Raw genomic sequence first — 22,877 nt, 5'->3', positions numbered from 1 at the left:
GGTCAGTAGCAATGGTATGGTCCTGGTCAGTAGTAATGGTATGGTCCTGGTCAGTAGTAATGGTATGCTCCTGGTCAGTATTAATGGTATGGTCCTGGTCAGTAGTAATGGTATGGTTCAGCTCAGTAGTAATGGTATGGTCCTGGTTAGTAGTAATGGTATGGTCCTGGTTAGTAGTAATGGTATGGTCCTGGTCAGTAGTAATGGTATGCTCCTGGTCAGTATTAATGGTATGGTCCTGGTCAGTAGTAATGGTATGGTCCTGGTCAGTAGTAATGGTATGGTCCTGGTCAGTAGTAATGGTATGCTCCTGGTCAGTATTAATGGTATGGTCCTGGTCAGTAGTAATGGTATGGTCCTGGTCAGTAGTAAATGTATGGTCCTGGTCAGTAGTAATGGTATGGTCCTGGTCAATAGTAATGGTATGGTCCTGGTCAGTAGTAATGTTATGGTCCTGGTCAGTAGTAATGTTATGGTCCTGCTCAGTAGTTCAGTAGTAATGGTATGGTCCTGGTCAGTAGTAATGGTATGGTCCTGGTCAGTATTAATGGTATGGTCCTGGTCAGTAGTAATGGTATGGTCCTGTTTAGTAGGAATAGTATGTTCCTGGTTAGTATTAATGGTATGGTCCTGGTCAGTATTAATGGTATGGTCCTGGTCAGTAGTAATGGTATGGTCCTGGTCAGTATTAATGGTATGGTCATGGTCAGTATTACTGGTATGGTCCTGGTTAGTATTAATGGTATGGTCCTGGTCAGTAGTAATGTTATGGTCCTGTTTAGTAGGAATAGTATGGTCCTGGTTAGTATTAATGGTATGGTCCTGTTTAGTAGGAATAGTATGGTCCTGGTCAGTAGTAATGGTATGGTCCTGGCCAGTAGTAATGGTATGGTCCTGGTCAGTAATAATGGTATGGTCCTGTTTAGTAGGAATAGTATGGTCCTGGTTAGTATTAATGGTATGGTCCTGTTTAGTAGGAATAGTATGGTCCTGGTCAGTAGTAATGGTATGGTCCTGGTCAGTATTAATGGTATGGTCCTGGCCAGTAGTAATGGTATGGTCCTGGTCAGTAGTAATGGTATGGTCCTGGTTAGTATTAATGTTATGGTCCTGGTCAGTAGTAATGTTATGGTTCTGGTCATTATTCATGTTATGGTCCTGTTCAGCAGTAATAGTTTTGTCCTAGTCAGTAATAATGAACTTTACCCTGATGATGCAGAGCACAGATTCAGTCAGGTCATTTAGGAGATACACCATTTAATGATGTATCGTCAGCGAGGTTCTATTAGCCTAAAGAAAGATTAATGGAACAGAAAATTGTGGGAAGGAGGAGAAAAAAACTGAAGCCTGCCTTACAAACCCAATTAGCCCCTAGAAACATCCCAACTGCACAGGTCACAAACCTAGCACATATATCAGCTACCACAGAGACCAGGACAGAAAGACCTGAATGGATTTCACTGTGAATGATGTCAACGTCATTAAAAAATGTAATTCATTATCTTAATAGATCGACAATTGGCCCAAAATAAAGTTAATCAAGTTTTAAACTTCTATTTAACTTGATTCCCTTTATGCCCTTGTTTCCATTTCTCCATGACTACTGATCTGACATCATTTGAAGGATTGTCCTGAAGGAAAGGAGACTAGTGAACGATGCCAGAAGGATGCCAGGAACACCATGTACAAATCAGCCTGAATTTAAAATCAATTAAAATTAGATTTTGTGTCACTGGCCTACACACAATACCCCATAATGTCAAAGTGGAATTGTGTTTTAAATAAAATATTAAAAGCTGAAATAATAAAATATTAACAGCTGAAATGTCTTGAGTTAATACTTTTTCAACCCCTTTGTTAAGGCAAGCCTAAATAAGTTCAGGAGTTAAAAATTTGCTTAGCATAGTCACGTAATAAGTTGCATGGACTTACTCTATGTGCAATAATAGTGTTTAACATGATTTTTGAATGACTACCTCATCTCTGTTCCCCACACATACAATTATCTGTAAGGTCCCTCAGTCGAGCAGTGAATTTCAAACACAGATTCAACCACAAAGACCATGGAGGTTTCCCAATGCCTCGCAAAGGGCTGGGTAAAAAAAAGCGGACATTGAATATACCTTTGAGCATGGTGAAGTTATAAATTACAATTTGGATGGTGTATTAATACACCCTTGTCACTACAAGGATAAATGCGTCCTTCCTAACTCATTTTCCTGAGAGGAAGGAAACCGCTCAGGGATTTCCCCATGAGGCCAATGGTGACTTTAAAACAGTTACAGAGTTTAATGGCTGTGATAGGAGAAAACTGAGGATGGCTCAATAACCTTATAGTTACTCAGAGTGGTCTCATAGACTAGACGTAACATAGTAAATGTAAATCCGGGATACTCAAATTAGTATGATATGTTAAGTTTGGTATGGTTACATAAGACAGAAGGTTACTGAAGGCAAAACCAAAAGGAGGGTGGTTGGTCAGGGTGGATGGGTAGGCATACAACGTGAACGTCTAGCACAAAACCAAAAGGAGGGTGGTTGGTCAGGGTGGATGGGTAGGCATACAACGCGAACGTCTAGCAACCCAAACGTTTCATGTTGAATCTCATCACGGACAACTTTAACATTTTAGCAACTTTCCAACTACTTACTACTTTTAGCTACTTTGCAACAACTTAGCATGTTAGCTAACTCTTCTCATAACCCTAACCTTAACTCTTTAACCTAACTCCTAAACTGAACCCTAACCTTAACCCTAACCCCTAGCCTAGCTAACGTTAGCCAGCTAGCTAACGTTAACCACAACAAATTACAATTTGTAACATATCATGAGTTTTGCAAATTAGTAACTTAATGTACGTTTTGGAAATTCTTAACACATTATACAAATTTTCATTCGAAACATATCAAACGAAATGGATGATGGACATCCACAAATGTATACATACCATACCATACCATACGAAACGTAACATATGATATTAAATGGAGAGTTGCAGATTTGCCTACAGAATAATACGAAATGCTCTGAGATCAGGTTGTCTAAATGACAGAGTGAAAAAAAGGAAGCCTGTACAGAATAAAAATATTCCAAAGATGCATCCTGTTTGCAATAAGGCACTAAAGTAAAATTTTTAAAAATGTGGCAAAGAAATGAACTCTATTCCATTCATTTTTATCCTAAAAAACTCCCTAGCCTTTGCCGATGACAAGCATACCCATACCATGATGCAGCCACCATTATGCTTAAAAATATGAAGAGTGGTACTCTGATGTTGTCACGCTCGTCTTCGGGTGAAAGAGATGAGGACCAAGGCACAGCGTGAAAATGAATACATATTTAATAAACGAAGACGAAGAACACTTTACAAAACTAAACAAAACAAACCGACGAACGTGAAGCTATATAAACAATAAGTGCAGACACAGGCAACTTAGACATAGACAATCACCCACAAACCAACAGTGAAAACAGGCTACCTTAATATGGTTCCCAATCAGAGACAATGACAAACACTTGCCTCTGATTGAGAACCATATTAGGCCAAACAACAAACCCAACATAGAAACACAAAACATAGAATGCCCACCCAGCTCACGTCCTGACCAACTAAACAAAGACTAAACAAAGTAAATAAGGTCAGGAACGTGACAGATGTATTGTGTTTGATTTGCCCCAAACATAGCACTTTTTTTAGTAAGGACATAAAGTTAAGCACAGGCAAAATCCTAGAGGAAAACCTGGTTCAGTCTGCTTTCCAACAGATACTGGGAGACAAATTCCCCTTTCAGCAGGACAATAACCTAAAACACAAGGAAAATATACACTGGAGTTGCTTACCAAGGCAACATTGAATGTTCCTGAGTAGCCTAGTTACAGTTTTGACTTAAATCGTCTTGAAAATCTATGGCAAGAGTTGAAAATGTCTATCTAGTAATGATCAACAACCAACTTGACAGAGCTTGAACTGTAAAAATAATAATGTGCAAATGTTGTAGAATCCAGGTGTGCAAAGCTCTTGGAGACCCAGAAAGACTCACTGCTAAAGGTGATTCCTTTAGCAGTGAGCATACCACCCTGTATACCACTGCTGGCTTGCTTCTGAAGCTAAGCAGGGTTGGTCCTGGTCAGTCCCTGGATGGGAGACCAGATGCTGCTGGAAGTGGTGTTGGAGGGCCAGTAGGAGGCACTCTTTCCTCTGGTCTAAAAAATATCCCAATGCCCCATGGCAGTGATTGGGGACACTGCCCTGTGTAGGGTGCCGTCTTTCGGATGGGACGTTAAACGGGTGTCCTGACTCTCTGAGGTCATTAAAAGATCCCATGGCACTTATCGTAAGAGTAGGGGTGTTAACCCCGGTGTCCTGGCTAAATTCCCAATCTGGCCCTCAAACCATCATGGTCACCTAATAATCCCCAGTTTACAATTGGCTCATTCATCCCCCTCCTCTCCCCTGTAACTATTCCCCAGGTCATTGCTGCAAATGAGAATGTGTTCTCAGTCAACTTACCTGGTAAAATAACGATAAAATAAAATAAAAAATAAATAAATTCCAACATGTATTAACTCAGGTGTGTGAATACTTACGTAAATTAGATATTTATGTTTTTCATTTTCAATACATTTGCAAACATTTCTCAAAACATGTTTTCACTTTGTCATTATGGGGTATTGTGTGTAGGAGAAAAGAATCTGTTAAATACATGTTTAATTCAGGCTGTAACACAACAACATGTGGAATAACTCATGGTGTATGAACACTTTCTGAAGGCACTGTACACACACAGGGAGGTTGAACTGAAATAAGTTAACATGATTAGCATTTATCATAAGCTTCAATTGCATCAGTGGTGCAATCAGCAACAACAAAACATTGGTCAGAATTCTTTTCTATGCATTTAACAAATTAGTGCACCTTGTTTTGAAGGCATAAGCAGCAGAAATCACAATGTAAAAACAATGTAAAAAGGACAAATTGGAGGCTATGGGTTCTCAAATTTGAACACAAAATCCACTTTTCAAAAGTGCAAACGACAGTGTCTTTAATAGTAAGAAAGTTAAATAATCTCACTCAATAATAATTACAGCTCCCACAAGAGAAGAAAAAATATAGTAATAAAGAACAATTTTACAATAAAACATTGTGACAGCGCTTTTTACAACATAATTGTTTGTACTTTGGTAGTGCAAAAGTATTGTTATAGCAGAATGTCAAAGGGTGATCTTTTTAGAATGTCCATTTACATTTCCCGCCCTATAGTTGTTGAAACAACGAAAATCAAAGGAATACTTGATTGGAAATGATTTATGAGATCAGTGATCATTTTCAGAATGGAAATAAAATACATTCAAGAGAAATTAATAAATAAATATAACCAATGTCCTCATTGGAAAGTACCATTCGGGTACTTTCGGTAATTTTCAATCCCTTTCAGTGTCGGAGTTGTCCAAGTTGAACACAGTGAAGCTACACCACCTTTGCTCTCCTCCTCCTCCTTCTCCTCCTCCTCCTCCTTCGCCTTCTCCTCCTTCGCCTTCTCCTCCTCCTTTCCTTTATTCAAGAGGATCAGCCTCAGGAAATGACCTCAGAATCTGGTTCAGAGTCAGAGTTGTCCAAGTTGGACACAGTGGAACTATACCACTCTTCTGTGCCCTCATCTTCATCCCCTCCTTCTCTTCCTCCTCCCCCTGCTCCTCTCTCGGACAGCATCGCCATAGCTGCCTGGTGGTAAGGGTGTTTGCGTCTGGTGTGTCGACGCAGGGTGTTGCGCTCGGCGAAGCGTGTGTGGCACAGCGGGCACTGGTAGGGCTTCTCTCCTGTGTGTACCCTCTGATGGCGCTGCAGCTCGCCCGCCTCCCTGAAACGCTTGGAGCAGATGGGGCACACAAAGTTCCTCTCGCCCGTGTGAATGTGCTTGTGTCTCTGTTCAGTGTCAAAGGACGAGGGTCACGTTTGTTAGATAATACTATACATTCATGTTCATATATTATGATATGTTTATATCTACTTATTACATAGCAGTCATTACAAGATGAAATCTGAAATCTGACCTAGTTCCACTTCATACACAATCAAAACAGATAATGTCTGTAGCTATGAAGTGCTTTGAAAGGCTGGTCATGGCTCACATCAACACCATTATCCCAGAAACCCTAGACCCACTCCAATTTGCATACCACCCTAACAGATCCACAGATCCAATCTCGTTTGCACTCAACACTGCCCTTTCCCACATGGACAAAAGGAACACCTATTTGAGAATGCTATTCATTTACTACAGCTCAGCGTTCAACACCATAGTGCCCTCAAAGCTCATCACTAAGCTAAGGACCCTGGTACTAAACACCTCCCTCTGCAACTGGATCCTGGACATCCTGACGGGCCGCCCCCAGGTGGTGAGGGTAGGTAACATCACAAAACGCCACACTGATCCTCAACACAGGTGCCCTTCAGGGGTGCGTGCTCAGTCCCCTCCTGTACTCCCTGTTCACTCATGACTGCACGGCCAGGCACAACTCCAACACCATCATTAAGTTTGCCGATGACACAACAGTGGTAGGCCTGATCACCAACAACAACGAGACAGCCTATAGGGAGGAGGTCAGAGACCTGGCCGTGTGGTGCCAGGACAACAACCTCTCCTTCAACGTGATCAAGTCAAAGGAGATGATTGTGGACTACAGGAAAAGGAGGACCGAGCACGCCTCCATTCTCATCGACGGTCTGTAGTGGAGCTGGTTGAGAGCTTCAAGTTCCTTGGTATCCACATTAGAGGTCGACCGATTATGATTTTTCAACGCCGATACCGATACTGATTATCGGCCGATTAAAAAAAATATATAATATGTATTTTTATATATATATATATATATATATATATATATATATATATATATATATATATCATACACACACACACATTTTTGTAATAATGACAATTGCAACAATACTGAATGAACAATGAACACTTTTATTTTAACTTAATATAATACATAAATAAAATCAATTTAGTCTCAAATAACATGAGAACATATGTTAAAACGAACCACCAGCTTTCATGGGTCTTCAATATTCCCAGTTAAGAAGTTTTGGGTTGTAGTGCAGAAAGCAGAGCTTGTCTGCATGGTCCCCTGTCAGTCTGCTCCTCCGCGAAACACAGACCTTATTTGAAGTAGATCAAGACATTCTCTATGGAAGACATGAACGGTAAAATAACGAAGGAACCCCTTTCAAGTTCAGCCGCAAGTTATTACAGGAATTATAACGCATCGACTATTTCTCTCTAAACCATATACCTTTGACTAATCCGGAAACTATAACCTTGAAAACAAAACGTTTATTCCGTTCCGTATTTTATCTAACGGGTGGCATCCATGAGTATAAATATTCCTGTTACATTGCACAACCTTCGATGTTGTCATAAAATTCTGGCAAATTAGTTCGCATTGAGCCAGGCGGCCCAAACTGTTGCATATACACTGAATCTGTGTGCAATGAACGCAAGAGAAATGACACAATTTCACCTGGTTAATATTGCCTGCTAACCTGGATTTATTTTAGCTAAATATGCAGGTTTAAAAATATATACTTGTGTATTGATTTTAAGAAAGGCATTGATGTTTATGGTTAAGTACACATTGGAGCAATGACAGTCATTGATTGATTGTTTTTTATAAGATAAGTTTAATAATAGCTAGCAATTTACCTTAGCTTACTGCATTCGCTTAACAGGCAGGCTCCTCGTGGAGTGCAATGTAATCAGGTGTTAGAGCATTGGACTAGTTAACTGTAAGGTTGCAAGATTGGATCCCCCGAGAATTCCGATTAATCGGTCGACCTCTAATCCACATCACCAACAAACTATCATGGTAAAAACACCAAGACAGTTGTGAAGAGGGCACGACAATGCTTATTCCCCCTCAGGAGACTGAAAAGATTTGGCATGGGTCCTCAGATCCTCAAAAGGCTCTACAGCTGCACCATCGAGAGCATCCTGACTGGTTGCATCACTGCCTGGTATGGCAACTGTTCGGCCTCCGACCGCAAGGCACTACAGCGGGTAGTGTGTTCGGCCCAGTACATCACTGGGGCCAAGCTTCCTGCCATCCAGGACCTCTATACCGGGCAGTGTCAGAGGAAGGCCCTAAAAATTGTCAAAGACTCCAGCCACCCCAGTCATAGACTGTTCTCTCTGCTACCACATGGCAAGTGGTACTGGAGCACCAAGTGTAGGTCAAAGTGGCTTCTAAACAGTTTTTACCCCCAAGCCATAAGACTCCTGAACATCTAATCAAATGGATATCCAGACTATTTGCATTGCCCCCCCTCTTTTACACTGCTGCTACTCTCTGTTATTATCTATGCATAGTCACTTTAATAACTCCACCTACATGTACATATTACCTCAATTACCTCTGTCCCGGTACCCCCTTATTTTACTGCTGCTCTTGAATTATTTGTTACTTTTATTTCTTATTTTATTTCTTGTTTATTTTTTGTATTTTTTTAAACTGCATTGTTGGTTAGGGGCTTGTAAGTAAGCATTTCACTGTAAGGTCTACACCTGTTGTATTCGGTGCATGTGACAAATTACATTTGATTTGATTTGAAAACAATATGTCATCATGAGCCCACCAAATCACCACACCACAAGTCAAACATTTATGAACAACTGAGCTCACCTGCAAATGGCTGGAGCGTTTGAAGGCCTTGCCACACTGCAGGCAGACATGGGGTTTGTTCTGAGAGTGGGTGATGGAGTGACGCTCCAGGTCAGACAGGTAGTAGAAGATCCTGGGGCAGAGAGGGCAGTAGAGTACCCTTCGTGGCCCAGAGGAGGGAGAAGAGGCTGGGGACAGGGGGTCCAGAGGGTCCAGCGGGTTCAGGTTCCTGGGTCCGCTGGACGGGAAGATGGGGGCAAGGGGAGGGGAGGGAGGAGCGGTGGCGGAGGAGAAGTAGAGATGGTCGTCCCATGGGAGGGAGGTGTGCTTTGACTCTGGGGCTTTTGATTGGTCAGATGCCTCCAAACTGAAGTCAAAGGACAGAGAAGGGGATTGCGGGTGTGTAAGGGGAGGGGCTTTAATAGGAGATGACCCATTTGGGACAGACTCCATTTGGGTTTCTTCAGTAGATAGTGACTGATGATTGGTGTTGGGGTCACAACAGTTTGGTTCAGTGTGTTTGTGAGGAGGTGAGCTGAGTAGAACTGCTTTAGAACTGCCATCAGCACTGGGCTGCTTGGAGGGAATGCAGGAGACCACAGAGGGGGAGGTCAGGGGGGCGGGAGGGTTAACGATGGGACTCTCTCTTGATAGGATGGTAGGGGAGTTGTTGGGTGTCGATCTAATAACTGGGTGGGAGGGATTGGCAGGGAGGGATGACACTGATGTGGCGAGCTGACCAGAAGAGAGAGAGAGAGAAAGAGGGGATGAAGAGGAGGCAGTGATTTGGGAGAGCTGACCGGTGGAGGGGTCAATGAGAGCAATGGGGGTGGAGGTAGAGAAAGACTGACCGGAGGAAGAGGTGGAGGAGGAGGAGAGGAGAAGGAACATAGAGGTGGAGGCACTGGGAGCGTTCTGGGTGAGGGAGAAGGGGAGAGAGAAGGCCAGGAGGCCTGGGTTGGCATCAGTCTTGGTTAGGGGAATGGAGGAGAGCTGGGTGGAGGAGGGGAAGAGGAGGATGGGGGTGTTGGAGGAGGGGTTAGTCAGGATCTGGATAGGCTGAGGGGGTTGGAGGTGTACAGCAGAACCAGAGGGTTGGGAAACAGCAGCACTAGCCTCACTAACAGATTTCACACCTGAATCTAGAACCTTAGGGGGTTCCGCATTCTGTGAGAGTTCTGGGTTCTTTGAGTGTTCTGTATTTTTTAGAAGTTCTGACTTCTGTGAGGGTTTCATAGACGTAATAGGAGCGGGACATATGTTTTCCTTGTGTGTGTGTGGAGTTTTTACTAAACTTTGGCTGAGGTAAGTGACCCCTGCTGTGGTTATATGAGACGACCTGTCATCCTCTACCTCCAATGAGCTGGACTGCACCTTTGGCTGGCTTGAGGGGGGGGTGTCTGGCCTGGAAGAGTTCATTTGGGGCACTTTGTGCCCCTCGGGGGTGAGTGTGTATGGAATGCCCTGGTCATCTATCAGGAGAAGACCTTCACTTTCAGAGTCTATGGAAGAGAGGGAGGTGAACACGGAGGTAGAGAAGAACAAGGGATACAAGAGAGGTCCCCCAAAAATGTCAGCTCCATCCATTCTCAATATAGAATCCTCTTCATCATCATCACCATCATCTTCCTCTACTATGTCCCTATCTCCATCCCCATCTACCTCATCTACCTCCATAAGCAGTGAGCTCTCATGCCAAAGGCTCCTCTCCTTAATCTCTCTCTTTTTAGGGAAGCTCAGATCCAACACTTCTCCCTCCTCTTCCTCTCTTCTCCCCCAAACTCCTTTCCCTGCCTCCGCTCTCTCTACTCTATCCTCTCCTGGTCTCTCTTTTCCACCATGACATTGACTAGGGGGTAGGAAAAGAGGGATCACTCTCTCATCCTCTCTATCGTTCCTTTCTTTCTCACCCCTTATCCCTCCATCCCTCTCTGCCTTGGCTGTGTCGGCCATGAGAGGCGTTTCAGGGACAATGGGACTACCATTCCTGTCTTGTGTAACATCCTTCTCTCCATCTCTCCTCTGATCCCTCTCTTCTGTTTCCATCCTGTAGAGAGGCTCCTCAGTGTGTTCTATCTCTTCAACACACACATCCTCCATCTGACCCGTACCAGTCACAGTAGTGGAGGTCAGGGCATTTCAACTGGTCCCAGACCAAACAGCTCTGGCTTCTAACCTACTCCCTTTAGAATCAGAGGGAGGCACGTCTTTGGTAGAGCTGAGAGCTGCAGAGTCTGTGATTGGCCTGTTGCACAATCCAGGAACATCTGATTTAACTCTGATTGGTTGATCGCACACACCAGGAAGTCCACTCTTGACTGTGATTGGTTGGTTGAGCCCGCAGGGCGCTCTCCCAGCCCCCCCTCGTTTGGCCTAAAAAGGTTTTGATTCGACACCTGTACTGTTTAAGGGAGCATTATTGGAGGTTACCTGGTGGGCAGGATAAGATCAAGGAGTCCACTGGCTCCTCATGGATCTCTGGCACAGTCCCCGATCTCTTCAAGGATTGGCCGACACTCCTGTTATCTGAGCCACCATTGGTCAGAACCCCTGTCTGTTGAGAATCCATTTTGGAACATGCCTGAATCTGTAAAATGGGGATTCAATATTTTATCATCTTAACAAGAGATTAATTATCACAATCAAATAATAAGAGGACTTGTCAATCAAATGACTATAGGCTTCATTGATAAGGAAGATGTCCTGAGGTGCCCAGGTGTCTTTATGCTATTTCACAGGATATCAGAGCAGCAAAATTAGGAAGTTGATTAAATTAGTATCGTGTTGTTAGAATATTTTACTTGTTATTTCATTGTGCATAATGAAATATGCCTAGACTCAAACTATTCACGTAGACTAAATAGGCTATTATGAATTTCTTAAACTCCTATTCTTGTTTTACTACAAAAACAGGGCCTTCAGGAAGTATTCACACCCTTTGACCTGTTCCGCATTTTGTTGTGTTAAAACCTGAATTGAAAATGGGTTAAATTGAGATATTTTTGTCACCGGCCTACCACACAATACCCCATAATGTCCAAGTGGAATTATGTTTTTCAACATTTTTACAAATTCATTAAAAATTAAAAGCTGAAATGTCTTGAGTCAATAAGTATTCAATCACTTTGTTATGGCAAGCCTAAATAAAGCCAGGAGTAAAATATTGCTTAACAGGTCACATAATAAATTGCATGGACTCAATCTCTGTGCTATAATATTTTTTAACATAAATGATTACCTCATCTCTGTACCCCAATTATCTCTAAGGTCCCTCAGTCGAGCAGTGAATTTCAAACACAGATTCAACCACAAATACCAGGGAAGTTTTCCAATGCCTCGCAAAGAAGGGCATCTATTGGTAAATGGGTAAAAAAAAATCCCTTTGAGCATGGTGAAGGTGCCAAAGGTGATTTTAACATGTATTGACTCAGGGGGTTGAATATTAATTACGGTGTATCATGGTGTATCAATACACTCAGTCACTACAAAGATACAGGTGTCCTTCCTATCTGAGTTGCCGGAGATTTCACCATGAGGCCAATGGTGACTTTAACAGTTACAGGGTTGAATGGCTGTGATAGGGGAAAACTGAGGATGGATCAACAACATTGTAGCTACTCGACAATACTAATCTAATTGACAGAGTTAAAAGAAGGAAGCCTGTACAGAATACAAATATTCCAAAACATGAAACCTGGTAATACTGCAAAAAATGTGCAATTCACTTTTTGTCTTGCATACAACGTGTTGTGTTTGGGGCAAATCCAATACAACACACATTACTGAGTACCACTCTCCATATTTTCAAACATAGTGGTGGCTGCATCATGTTATGGGTATGCTTGTAATCGTTAAGGACTGCTGAGTTTTTCAGGATAAAAAAGCTACAGACAAAATACTAGAGGAAAACCTGGTTCAGTCTGCTTTCCACCAGACACTGGGATTTGAATTCACCTTTCAACAGGACAATAACCTAAAACACAAGGCCAAATCTACACTGGAGTTGCTTACCAAGAAGACAGTGAATGTTCCTGAGTGTTCGAGTTACAGTGTTGGCTTAAATATGCTTGAAAATCTATGGCAAGCTCTGAAAATGGTTCTCTAGCAATGATCAACAACCAATTTGACAGAGTTAAAAGAATTTTGAAAAGAATAATGGGCAAATGTTGCACAATCCAGGTATGCAAAGCTCTTAGAGACTTACCCAGTTAGACTCACAGCTGTAATCGCTGCCAAAGGTGATTTTAACATGTATTGACTCAGGGGGTTGAATACTTTTTAATCAAGATATTTTTGTGTTTTATTTTTCATTAATTTGTTTAAAAATATATTTAAAAACATGTTTGAATTTTTCTTCCACTTTGCCATTACAGAGTATTTTGTGTAGATTGTTGGGGGGGGAACTGACAATTAAAACCATTTTAATCGCAATTTGTAACACAACAAAATGTGTAAAAAGTCCAGGGGTATGAATACTTTCTGAAGGCACTTTAGGTTAAATCATCCCTATCACCTTCATAACATCCCCACCGCCACCTTCCACCTCGTCATTATCACCATTACATTGTCACCATCATCATCAATGATCGTCATCATCAACAACATTATCATCATTCAAACCGGTTCCAATTCCTGCTATTATCTCAATAACTTGAGGCGAGATTTGTTTTAACGGCTACAGCGTGTGGTCTCATGCTCTACAATCGGTGATTACCTGATATGCTTAATTGCTATGATTGTCAATCTTAAAAATGTAACGCAGCATGCGTAAATTACGCACATGTTTGCATTACATTTGCTGTTATTATGGACTTCACTGGGTTTATATAATTTGCTTACCGGGCTCTAAACAACGTCGCCAATATACCACATGGCATGAACGCGACAGTCTGCAGTGGAGGGTTCAAGAGAGCATGATGTCAGCGAAATCATATTATCCGGTGTAAAGCCCATTTTTTCTTTCGATTTCAGAATTTCATTTGTCTGCCATAGTCTAATACAAAATAAGACATTCGTTAAATATTTGGCAACGGGTTTGGGTCGACATCATATTTGTTTTCCTCCATTTGAACCCTTATCCATCCTTGTATTGTATTTATGTTGGAATTAAAAGTGTCGCTGTTCATGGGAGACGCCATTGCGCGCAGTCCGAGGTCCGAATAGCCAAACCCTGTTTCATATCTGTAGATGTACTGCACATCAATGGACACGACACTCGAACCTGGGACAATGTTTGCTAACTGCATTTAATGTAATATATTCGGCTCTCTTATTTTAAATGACGCCAAGGTATTTGTCTAAATTATGTTGATATTTTTGCCGTAATAACTGCCCTTGCTGTCTATGGACCCACAACCAGCCATTTTACAAGTCGAGGGTTCGAGCCCTATAGGGAGCGCAGCCCCACAGCTGGCAGAAAAAGCGATGTAGGAAACTTTACCGGCATATTGTAATTTATTTCACTAACTTAATTGTCTGGACATACACTTGTCAATATAACAGATGTGGGATGCGTCCGGTATACTGTCCATACATTTAAAACTGGATAATAAACGACATACTCCACCCATAAATCACTAGCTGCATAGACACTGGCTTACCCGAGCTGGGGATACTTCCGGAGGACCAAATATGAATGAGAGGCGGACTAGTTAGAAGTGGAGATTGCTGCGCGAGCAGAGAGAGGTGGGAGCTCATGGCGTCGCAGCATTCGGCTTCGGTTAATGCTATCCGGGATCCTTGGGCCGTCCTAACTTTAACCCCTACCCATTCCATAACCTTAACCAAATGTAAACTTTAATGGGGTAGAGAGGTCTCAAGGATCCCGATAGCAAGGACAATTCTGGGTCCGACTAGACTCAATCCATGTTGAGTAAACAGTGGGCAGCTACTGTATATGGTATGAGATCAGATCAGATCACCATTTAATCCAAGGGCATGTAACCTTAGAAAATGCAAAAGATGTGTGTGTGTGTGTGTGTGTGTGTGTGTGTGTGTGTGTGTGTGTGCTCGTGTGGGAGCGAGAGAGAGAGATATCAGGGTGTCCTAATTGTTGTGAGAATCAAGTGTTCATCTCTATTTCAATTACATGAAATATCACATTCATCACATCACAGCAAAACGTTGTTTTTATTTCAAAACCGTCACATCAATAGAACTTCCAAGCCTCAGGGCTTGGTGTGTCAACAACATAAGGAGGAGGAGTATCCTGAGGGCCAGCTTGGGGCAGGAACACACTATGTTAAAACAAAACAACACGTCAGGTCAGTCAGATCCCGCAGTGGGAGGAGTCAGAGTCACACGGTAACAACACATGAAGTGAACATTTGAACTATATGAGTTATGAATACGTTTTACTTCTGTATTAATGCATGTATTATCATTAACACAGCTATTATTAAGACATGTAGAGCCTATCATTGGTAGAGGCTGAGAGAGTGGGGGACAAGAGATAGAGATGGGAGTGTTGGGGTATTAGTCCAGGTCTACAAGAGAGCAGGCCTCGATCTCCGACACCAGCCGATGAGGGAACAGTTTGTACTGCAGCCAGGTGGGTTCTGGGACACAGAAGGAGGGAGGTGATAGACATGTTACATCAAATGAAGACAATATATAAGCACATACTGTCTCTGACTGAACACTGAGGTCTCCTGCACACTGAACAGTCACATAGAGGGACTAGTAAGGCACCAAGGGGTTTTCCATAGATCATGTTAGACAGAGCACCAGTTCTGTGGTCCCAACTCACCCAGGTAGCAGAAGGAGGGGTTGAGCCTGCTGTCGAAACAGGTCTGTGTGTAGGGGAAGCTGCACTGCTACCTGGAGTGTTTACAGTAGAACGTCACACTCCCCGTGGGGAACCACCGAGTCTGTCACGTCATAGGGCCAACGCTTCAGCCCACCAATCAGAACACGGGTCCGCTCCGCTGGGATTGGACAGCGCGCTAAGAGCAGGAAGTACAGGATGAAGAACAAATAAAGAAGAAAGGTCAATATTCTACCTACACTCTCTCTGTCTCTCACACATACATGCACACATACACAGTGGGCCCTTGGTGTATCAGTTAGGACTCACCTCTGCAGTAGGGCACTGCGCTCCAGGTGCCGTTGGGCTGGCAGGTGACCCGGTTGGGTCCATCCAGCAGGTGGTTCTTCTTACAGAGGTAATAGATGGCATCGCCCACAACATACACAGTCCTCTGTACCGCCACCAGGTACCCCTGGTTCACCTCCTGGGGGAGCGGGCACCACACCCCTTGAACAGGAGAGAGGGTCACTGTATATGAATTGGCAAGATATGTTATTCTCTGTTTAGGCCAAAAGGTGGCAGTAAAGCATTATGAAACATAACACCTAACTCATAACACACATTACAGTCTCTCTCACACATAAAAAGACACACACACAAAGTAGAACGATTTCAAGTGCAGAGTACAATAACCTCCTCCGCAAAATACACAAACACACATACACACACTCACACTCAAAAGGCCCAATCCATCCACCCACACGCCAACCATCAAATTCCATGGCTCTGATGCTCTCCCTCTGCTTGCTCTCTCTCTCTATCAAACACTATATATTATAAAACACACACACGTACTTTGACAGATGGGGTGAGGGTACTGCCAGGTCTGATCAATATTACAGAGATTCTCACTGTTTCCCACCAGCTCCCTGGAGAGAGAAGGGGGGAGGGGGAGAGGGAGAGAGACAGAGAGAGGGGGGGTGGTTATATGACTAATTGACTGGTAATACACTAAGCGGTGTAGCAGGGGTTAAATGTTCACCTCTCTGTGGGCTCTGTTTCAGAAAGTGTGTATTTTGCATACAATACATGATTCCAACTGACATATGCATTGGGATGTGATACATTATTAGATGTGAGTCAGTAAAAAGCATATTAATGGCCTAGTTAACTACAGTATTGTAGACAGCCCAGTCTCTACATAATGAAGTTCCTCCACTTCCACCCCTTACCACCCATCTGTCTTTCATCTCTCTCTGTCTCAAACCTCTCGTCCTGTCTCTCCCTCTCTCTTACACCCTCCCTCTCTCTTACACCCTCCCTCACCCTCCCTCTCTCACCCAGACAGACAGGTGTAGCGGATGGTTGTTCCAGCGACTGCAGATCCATCGATGCTGAAGGTGTCGGTCACCTCCTCAGGTAAAGGACATGAGACCTGAGGGGAGGTGGGGGCTACAGAGGGGGCAGACGTAGATGCACATGAGGGAGGGAGGAGGGAAGAGAGAGGGAGAAGGGAAAGAGAGAGGGGGAGGGAAAGTGAGAAGCACATCTGTAACAAAACACATTTGTACATTCTGTTCAACTGATTCACACACACACACAGGGTGCTGATGATATTTTGCAGTGCCTTCAGAAAGTATTCACACCGCTTGACTTTTTCCACATGTTGTTGTGTTACAGCCTGAATTTAAAATTGATTAAATTTAGATTTTGTGTCATCCCATAATGTGGAATTATGTTTTTATACATTTTTGCTAATTAATGAAAAATTCAAAGCTGAAATGTCTTGAGTCAATAAGTATTCAACCCCTTTGTTACGGAAAGCCTAAATAACTTCAGGAATAAACATTTGCTTAACAAGTCACATAATAAATTGCATGGACTAACTTTGTGTGGAATAATGGTGTTTATTAACATTATTTTTGAAGGACTACCTCATCTCTGTACCCCACACATACAATTATCTGTAAGGTCCCTCAGTCGAGCAGTGAATTTCAAACACAGATTCAACCCCAAAGACTATGGAGGTTTTCCAATGCCTTGCAAAGGTCGATGGGTAAAAAAAAGAAGCAGATTTTGAATATCCCTTTGAGCATGGTGAAGTTATTAATTACACTTTGGATGGTGTATAAATAAAATCAGTCACTACAAAGATACAGGCGTCCTTCCTCAGTTGCCAGAGAGGAAGGAAACCGCTCAGGGATTTCACCATGGGGCCAATGGTGACTTTAAAACAGTTTGTCACACCCTGATCAGCTTTACCTGTCCTCCTAATTGTCTCCACCCCCTCCAGATGTCGCTTGTTTTCCCCAGTGTATTTATCCCTGTGTTTCCTGTCTCTCTGTGCCAATGTATTTATCCCTGTGTTTACTGTCTCTCTGTGCCAGTGTATTTATCCCTGTGTTTCCTGTCTCTCTGTGCCAGTGTATTTATCCCTGTGTTTCCTGTCTCTCTGTGCCAGTTCGTCTTGTATGTTCCAAGTCAACCAGCGGTTTTCCCGTACTCCTGCCTTTGCTATTCTCCTTTTTCTAGTCCTCCCGGTTTTGGCCCTTGCCTGTTCTGGACTCTGTACCCGCCTGCCTGACCATTCTGCCTGACTTGACCACGAGCCTGTCTGCCACTCTGTACCTCCTGTACTCTGATCTGGTTTTGACCTTTTGCCTGTCTACAACCATTCTCTTGCCTACTCCTTTTGGATTATTAAACATTGTATGACTCCAACCATCTGCCTCCTGTGTCTGCATCTGGGTCTCACCTTGTGTCATGATACAGTTAGAGTTTAATGGCTGTGATAGGAGAAAACTGAGGATGGATCAACAACGTTGTAGTTACTCCACAATACTAATCTAAATGACAGAGTGAAACAAAAGAAGTCTGTACAGAATGAAAATATTCCAAACATGTACCCTGTTTGCAATAAGGCACTGAATTAATACTGTATTATATGTTTGGGGCAAATCCAACACAACACATCACTGAGCACCAGTCTTCATATTTTCAAGCATAGTGGTGGCTGCATCATGTTATGGGTATACTTGTCATCGGCAAAGACTAGGGAGGTTTTTTGAATAAAAATAAAATGAATAGAGCTAAGCACAGGCAAAGTAAAAAGAGAACCTGTTTCAGTCTGCTTTCCAACAGATACTGGGAGACAAATCCCCCTTTCAGCAGGACAATAAACTGCAAGGCCACTGGAGTTACTTACTAAGATAAGATGAAATTGAATGTTTCTAAGTGACCTAGTTACAGTTTTGACTTAAATCGGCTTGAAAATGTCTAGCAATGATCAACAATGAACTTGACAAAGCTTGAAGAATTTAAAAAATAATAATTGGCAAATATTGTACAATCAAGGTTTGCAAAGCTATTAGACTCACAGCTCACAGCTGCAATCGCTGCCAAAGGTGATTCTAACATGTATTGACTCAGTGGGTTGAATATACTTCTCTAATCAAAATATATTATTTTTCATGAATAAAAAACATGTTTCTGCCACTGAGACATTAGAGAGTATTTTGTGTAGAGATTGTTGACAGAAAAAAAACCTATTAAATCTATTTTAATCCCGCTTTGTAACACAACAAAATGTGGAAAAAGTCAAGGGGTGTGAAAATTTTCTGAAGGCCCTGTATGTCATTCACTGGTGGTGCCAATGTGTTGTTGAGCATAATACCATTCATAGCCTACACACATACAGAAACACACACACATCAGCATGTAACTAATGTGCATAATAGGATTCATAGAAAAACAGGAACACAACAGACAAACACACACACAGACAAACACACACACACACACACACACACAAACACACACACACAAACACAGACAAACACAGACAAACACAGACAAACACACACACAGACAAACACACACACACACAGACAAATACACACACAGACAAATACACACACAGACAAATACACACACAGACAAAAACACACACACAGACAAATACACACACAGACAAATACACACACAGACAAATACACACACAGACAAACATACACACAGACAAACACACACACAGAGCAGCGTTTTTGACTTTCTCCACATTTTGTTACGTTAGTTTTATTTTAAAATCAAATTTTTTAAATGTGTTCCTCATCAATCTACACCCAATACCCCATAATGACAAATTGAAAACAGGTTTAGACATTTTAGCTATTTTATTAAAAGTAAAAAACAGAAATACCTTAATTACATAAGTATTCAAACCCTTTGCTATGAGACTGGAACTTTAGCTCAGGTGCCTCCTGTTTCCATTAATCATCCTTGAGATATTTCTACAACTTGACTGGAGGCCACCTCTGGAAAATTCAATTGATTGGACATGATTTGGAAAGGCACACACCTGTCTATACAAGGTCTGTCACGATCGTCAAAGGGAGAGAGAGAGGACCAAGGCGCAGCGTGTGCAAAATACATCTTCTCTTTAATTTGAAGAAGAACAAACAAAACAACAAAATGACGAACGTGAAGCTATACAAGAACTAAGTGCAACACAGAACCTCGACATAGACAATTCCCCACAAACAGCTAAAGCCTATGGTTGCCTTAAATATGGCTCCCAATCAGAGACAACAATAACCAGCTGTCTCTAATTGAGACCCAATTCAGGCAACCATAGACTTTCCTAGAACCTACACTCAACCATAGACACAGCTAGACACATTCACTCAACACAAACCCATACACTACACGCAACACCCCCTTTACCATATAACCACCCAAAACCGACAAAACACAAACATTCCCCATGTCACACCCTGACATAACTAAAAGAATAAAGAAAACAAAGAATACTAAGGCCAGGGCGTGACATGACCCCCCCCTTAAGGTGCGAACTCCGGGTGCACCAGCACAAAGTCTAGGGGAGGGTCTGGGTGGGCTCCCTTCCACGGCGGCGGCTCCGGCACTGGTCGTGGTCCCCACCCCACCACAGTCACTACCCACCTCCGTAGCCTCCTCCACATGGCCACCCTCCACCTTAACCCCACTGGATTAAGGGGCAGCACCGGACTAAGGGGCAGCACCGGACTAAGGGGCAGCACCCGACTAAGGGGCAGCACCCGACTAAGGGGCAGCACCCGACTAAGGGGCAGCCCCCGACTAAGGGGCAGCACCCGACTAAAGGGCAGCACCGGACTAAAGGGCAGCACCGGACTAAGGGGCAGCACCGGACTAAGGGGCAGCACCGGACTAAGGGGCAGCACCGGACTAAGGGGCAGCACCGGACTAAGGGGCAGCACCGGACTAAGGGGCAGCACCGGACTAAGGGGCAGCACCAGGGTAAGGGGCAGCACCAGGGTAAGGGGCAGCACCAGGGTAAGGGGCAGCACCAGGGTAAGGGGCAGCTCCGGACTGAGGGACGGCAGCTCCGGACTGAGGGACGGATCCTGGCTGGATGGCTCATGGTTGGCTGACGGATCTGGCTGCTCATGGCTGGCGGACGGATCTGGCTGCTCATGGCTGGCAGACGGATCGGGCTGCTCATGGCTGGCTGACGGATCTGGCTGCTCATGGCTGGCTGACGGATCTGGCTGCTCATGGCTGGCTGACGGATCTGGCTGCTCATGGCTGGCTGACGGATCTGGCTGCTCATGTCTGGCTGACGGATCTGGCTGCTCATGTCTGGCTGGCGGCTCTGGCAGATCCTGTCTGGTTGGCGGCTCTGGCAGATCCTGTCTGGTTGGCGGCTCTGGCAGATCCTGTCTGGTTGGCGGCTCTGGCAGATCCTGACTGACGAATGGCTCTAGCGGCTCCTGACTGACGAACGGCTCTGACGGCTCGGGACAGACGGGCGGCTCTGACGGCTCGGGCAGACGGATGGCTCAGACGGCGCTGGGTAGACGGATGGCTCAGATGGCGCTGGGTAGACGGATGGCTCAGATGGCGCTGGGTAGACGGATGGCTCAGATGGCGCTTGGCAGATGGGTGGCTCAGATGGCGCTTGGCAGACGGGCAGTTCAGGCCCCGCTGTGCAGACGGCAGACTCTGGCCGGCTGAGGCGCACTGTAGGCCTGGTGCGTGGTGCCGGAACTGGTGTTACCTGGCTGGGGACACGCACCTTCAGGCTAGTGCGGGGAGAAGGAACAGGGCATAATGGACCCTGGAGACGCACATTAGGCCTAGTGCGTGGTGCCGGAACTGGTGGTACCGGGCTGGGGACACGCATCTCAGGGCTAGTGCGGGGAGCAGCAACAGGACGCACAGGACTCTGGGAACACACAGGAGGCTTGGTGCGTGGTGTAGGCACCAGTGGCAAAGGGCTGGAGACACGCACCATAGGGCTAGTGCGTGGAGGAGGCACTGGTGGTACTGGGTCGGGGCGGGGAGGTGGCGCCGGAAATACCAGACCGTGCATGCGTACTGGCTCCCTTGAGCACTGAGCCTGCCCAACCTTACCTGGTTGTATGCTCCCCGTCGCCCGACCAGTGCGGGGAGGTGGAATAACCCGCACCGGGCTATGTAGGCGAACCGGGGACACCATGCTTAAGGCTGGTGCCATGTAAGCCGGCCCGAGGAGACGCACTGGTGACCAGATGCGTTGGGCCGGCTTCATGACATACGGCTCAACGCTCAGTCTAGCCCGGCCGATACGTGGAGCTGGAATGTACCGAACCGGGCTATGCACACGTACAGGAGACACCATGCGCTCTGCTGCGTAACACGGTGTCTGCCAGTACTCTCGCTCTCCACGGTAAGTACAGGGAGTAGGCGCAGGTCTCCTACCTGACTTCGCCACACTCCCTTTAAGGCCCCCCCCCAAGAAATGTTTAGGTTGTACTCACGGGCTTCCAGCCTTGCTTCCGTGCTGCCTCCTCAAATCGCCTCCTCTCGGCTTTAGCTGCCTCCAGCTCTTCACGAGGGAGGCGATATTCTCCCGGTTGTGCCCAAGGCCCCTTACCATCCAGTATCTCCTCCCATGTCCATGAATCCTGTGTAGGTGGATCCTGTTGCCGCTTGACACGCCGCTTGGTCGTAGATTGGTGGGGAATTCTGTCACGATCGTCAAAGGGAGAGAGAGAGGACCAAGGCGCAGCGTGTGCAAAATACATCTTCTCTTTAATTTGAAGAAGAACAAACAAAACAACAAAATGACGAACGTGAAGCTATACAAGAACTAAGTGCAACACATGCAACATAGAACCTCGACATAGACAATTCCCCACAAACAGTTAAAGCCTATGGTTGCCTTAAATATGGCTCCCAATCAGAGACAACAATAACCAGCTGTCTCTAATTGAGACCCAATTCAGGCAACCATAGACTTTCCTAGAACCTACACTCAACCATAGACACAGCTAGACACATTCACTCAACACAAACCCATACACTACACCCAACACCCCCTTTACCATATAACCACCCAAAACCGACAAAACACAAACATTCCCCATGTCACACTCTGACCTAACTAAAATAATAAAGAAAACAAAGAATACTAAGGCCAGGGCGTGA

At 44.4% G+C, this 22,877-nt stretch overlaps 2 protein-coding genes across 4 annotated transcripts in view; both read right to left on the bottom strand.

Moving 5' to 3' along the window:
* Nucleotides 1-4,692: 4,692 nt before the first annotated feature.
* Nucleotides 4,693-14,387, bottom strand: LOC129841853 (zinc finger protein 865-like). Of its 3 annotated transcripts, none has more exons than XM_055910174.1 (4): nt 14,263-14,387; nt 11,093-11,249; nt 8,684-10,164; nt 4,693-5,924 (listed from the first exon to the last, which is right to left on the bottom strand). In XM_055910174.1, the coding sequence occupies exons 2-4, from the start codon at nt 11,229-11,231 to the stop codon at nt 5,574-5,576; spliced, it is 1,971 nt and encodes a 656-aa protein (XP_055766149.1). In that variant the 5' UTR covers nt 11,232-11,249; nt 14,263-14,387; the 3' UTR covers nt 4,693-5,573. The 3 variants fall into 3 exon arrangements, with proteins under 3 accessions (XP_055766149.1, XP_055766150.1, XP_055766148.1); XM_055910175.1 differs by lacking the exon at nt 14,263-14,387 and adding an exon at nt 13,502-14,077; XM_055910173.1 differs by lacking the exon at nt 14,263-14,387 and having other exon boundaries at nt 8,684-11,185.
* A 385-nt stretch (nt 14,388-14,772) lies between these two features.
* Nucleotides 14,773-22,877, bottom strand: part of LOC129841847 (sushi, von Willebrand factor type A, EGF and pentraxin domain-containing protein 1-like) — a 42,854-nt gene continuing 34,749 nt past the window's right edge. The window contains 6 exon segments of the mRNA XM_055910165.1: nt 14,773-15,219; nt 15,411-15,508; nt 15,510-15,606; nt 15,738-15,917; nt 16,266-16,339; nt 16,751-16,845. Coding sequence (XP_055766140.1) covers nt 15,137-15,219; nt 15,411-15,508; nt 15,510-15,606; nt 15,738-15,917; nt 16,266-16,339; nt 16,751-16,845 — 627 coding nt within the window. The 3' untranslated portion in view covers nt 14,773-15,136.

Source organism: Salvelinus fontinalis, unplaced genomic scaffold, assembly GCF_029448725.1.
Source record: "Salvelinus fontinalis isolate EN_2023a unplaced genomic scaffold, ASM2944872v1 scaffold_0002, whole genome shotgun sequence".
Classification (NCBI taxonomy): domain Eukaryota; kingdom Metazoa; phylum Chordata; class Actinopteri; order Salmoniformes; family Salmonidae; genus Salvelinus; species Salvelinus fontinalis.
The sequence above is the reverse complement of the archived record's forward strand: the minus strand, read 5'-3'. Positions and strand labels throughout refer to the sequence as shown.

Excerpts from the sequence above, each read along its gene's own strand:
- LOC129841853 (XM_055910173.1), bottom strand. The coding sequence starts at position 10,762 with ATGGAGGATGTGTGTGTTGAAGAGATAGAACACACTGAGGAGCCTCTC. Across the intron at positions 5,925-8,683 it reads AACGCTCCAGCCATTTGCAG|AGACACAAGCACATTCACAC; the intron begins GTGAGCTCAGTT and ends GACACTGAACAG.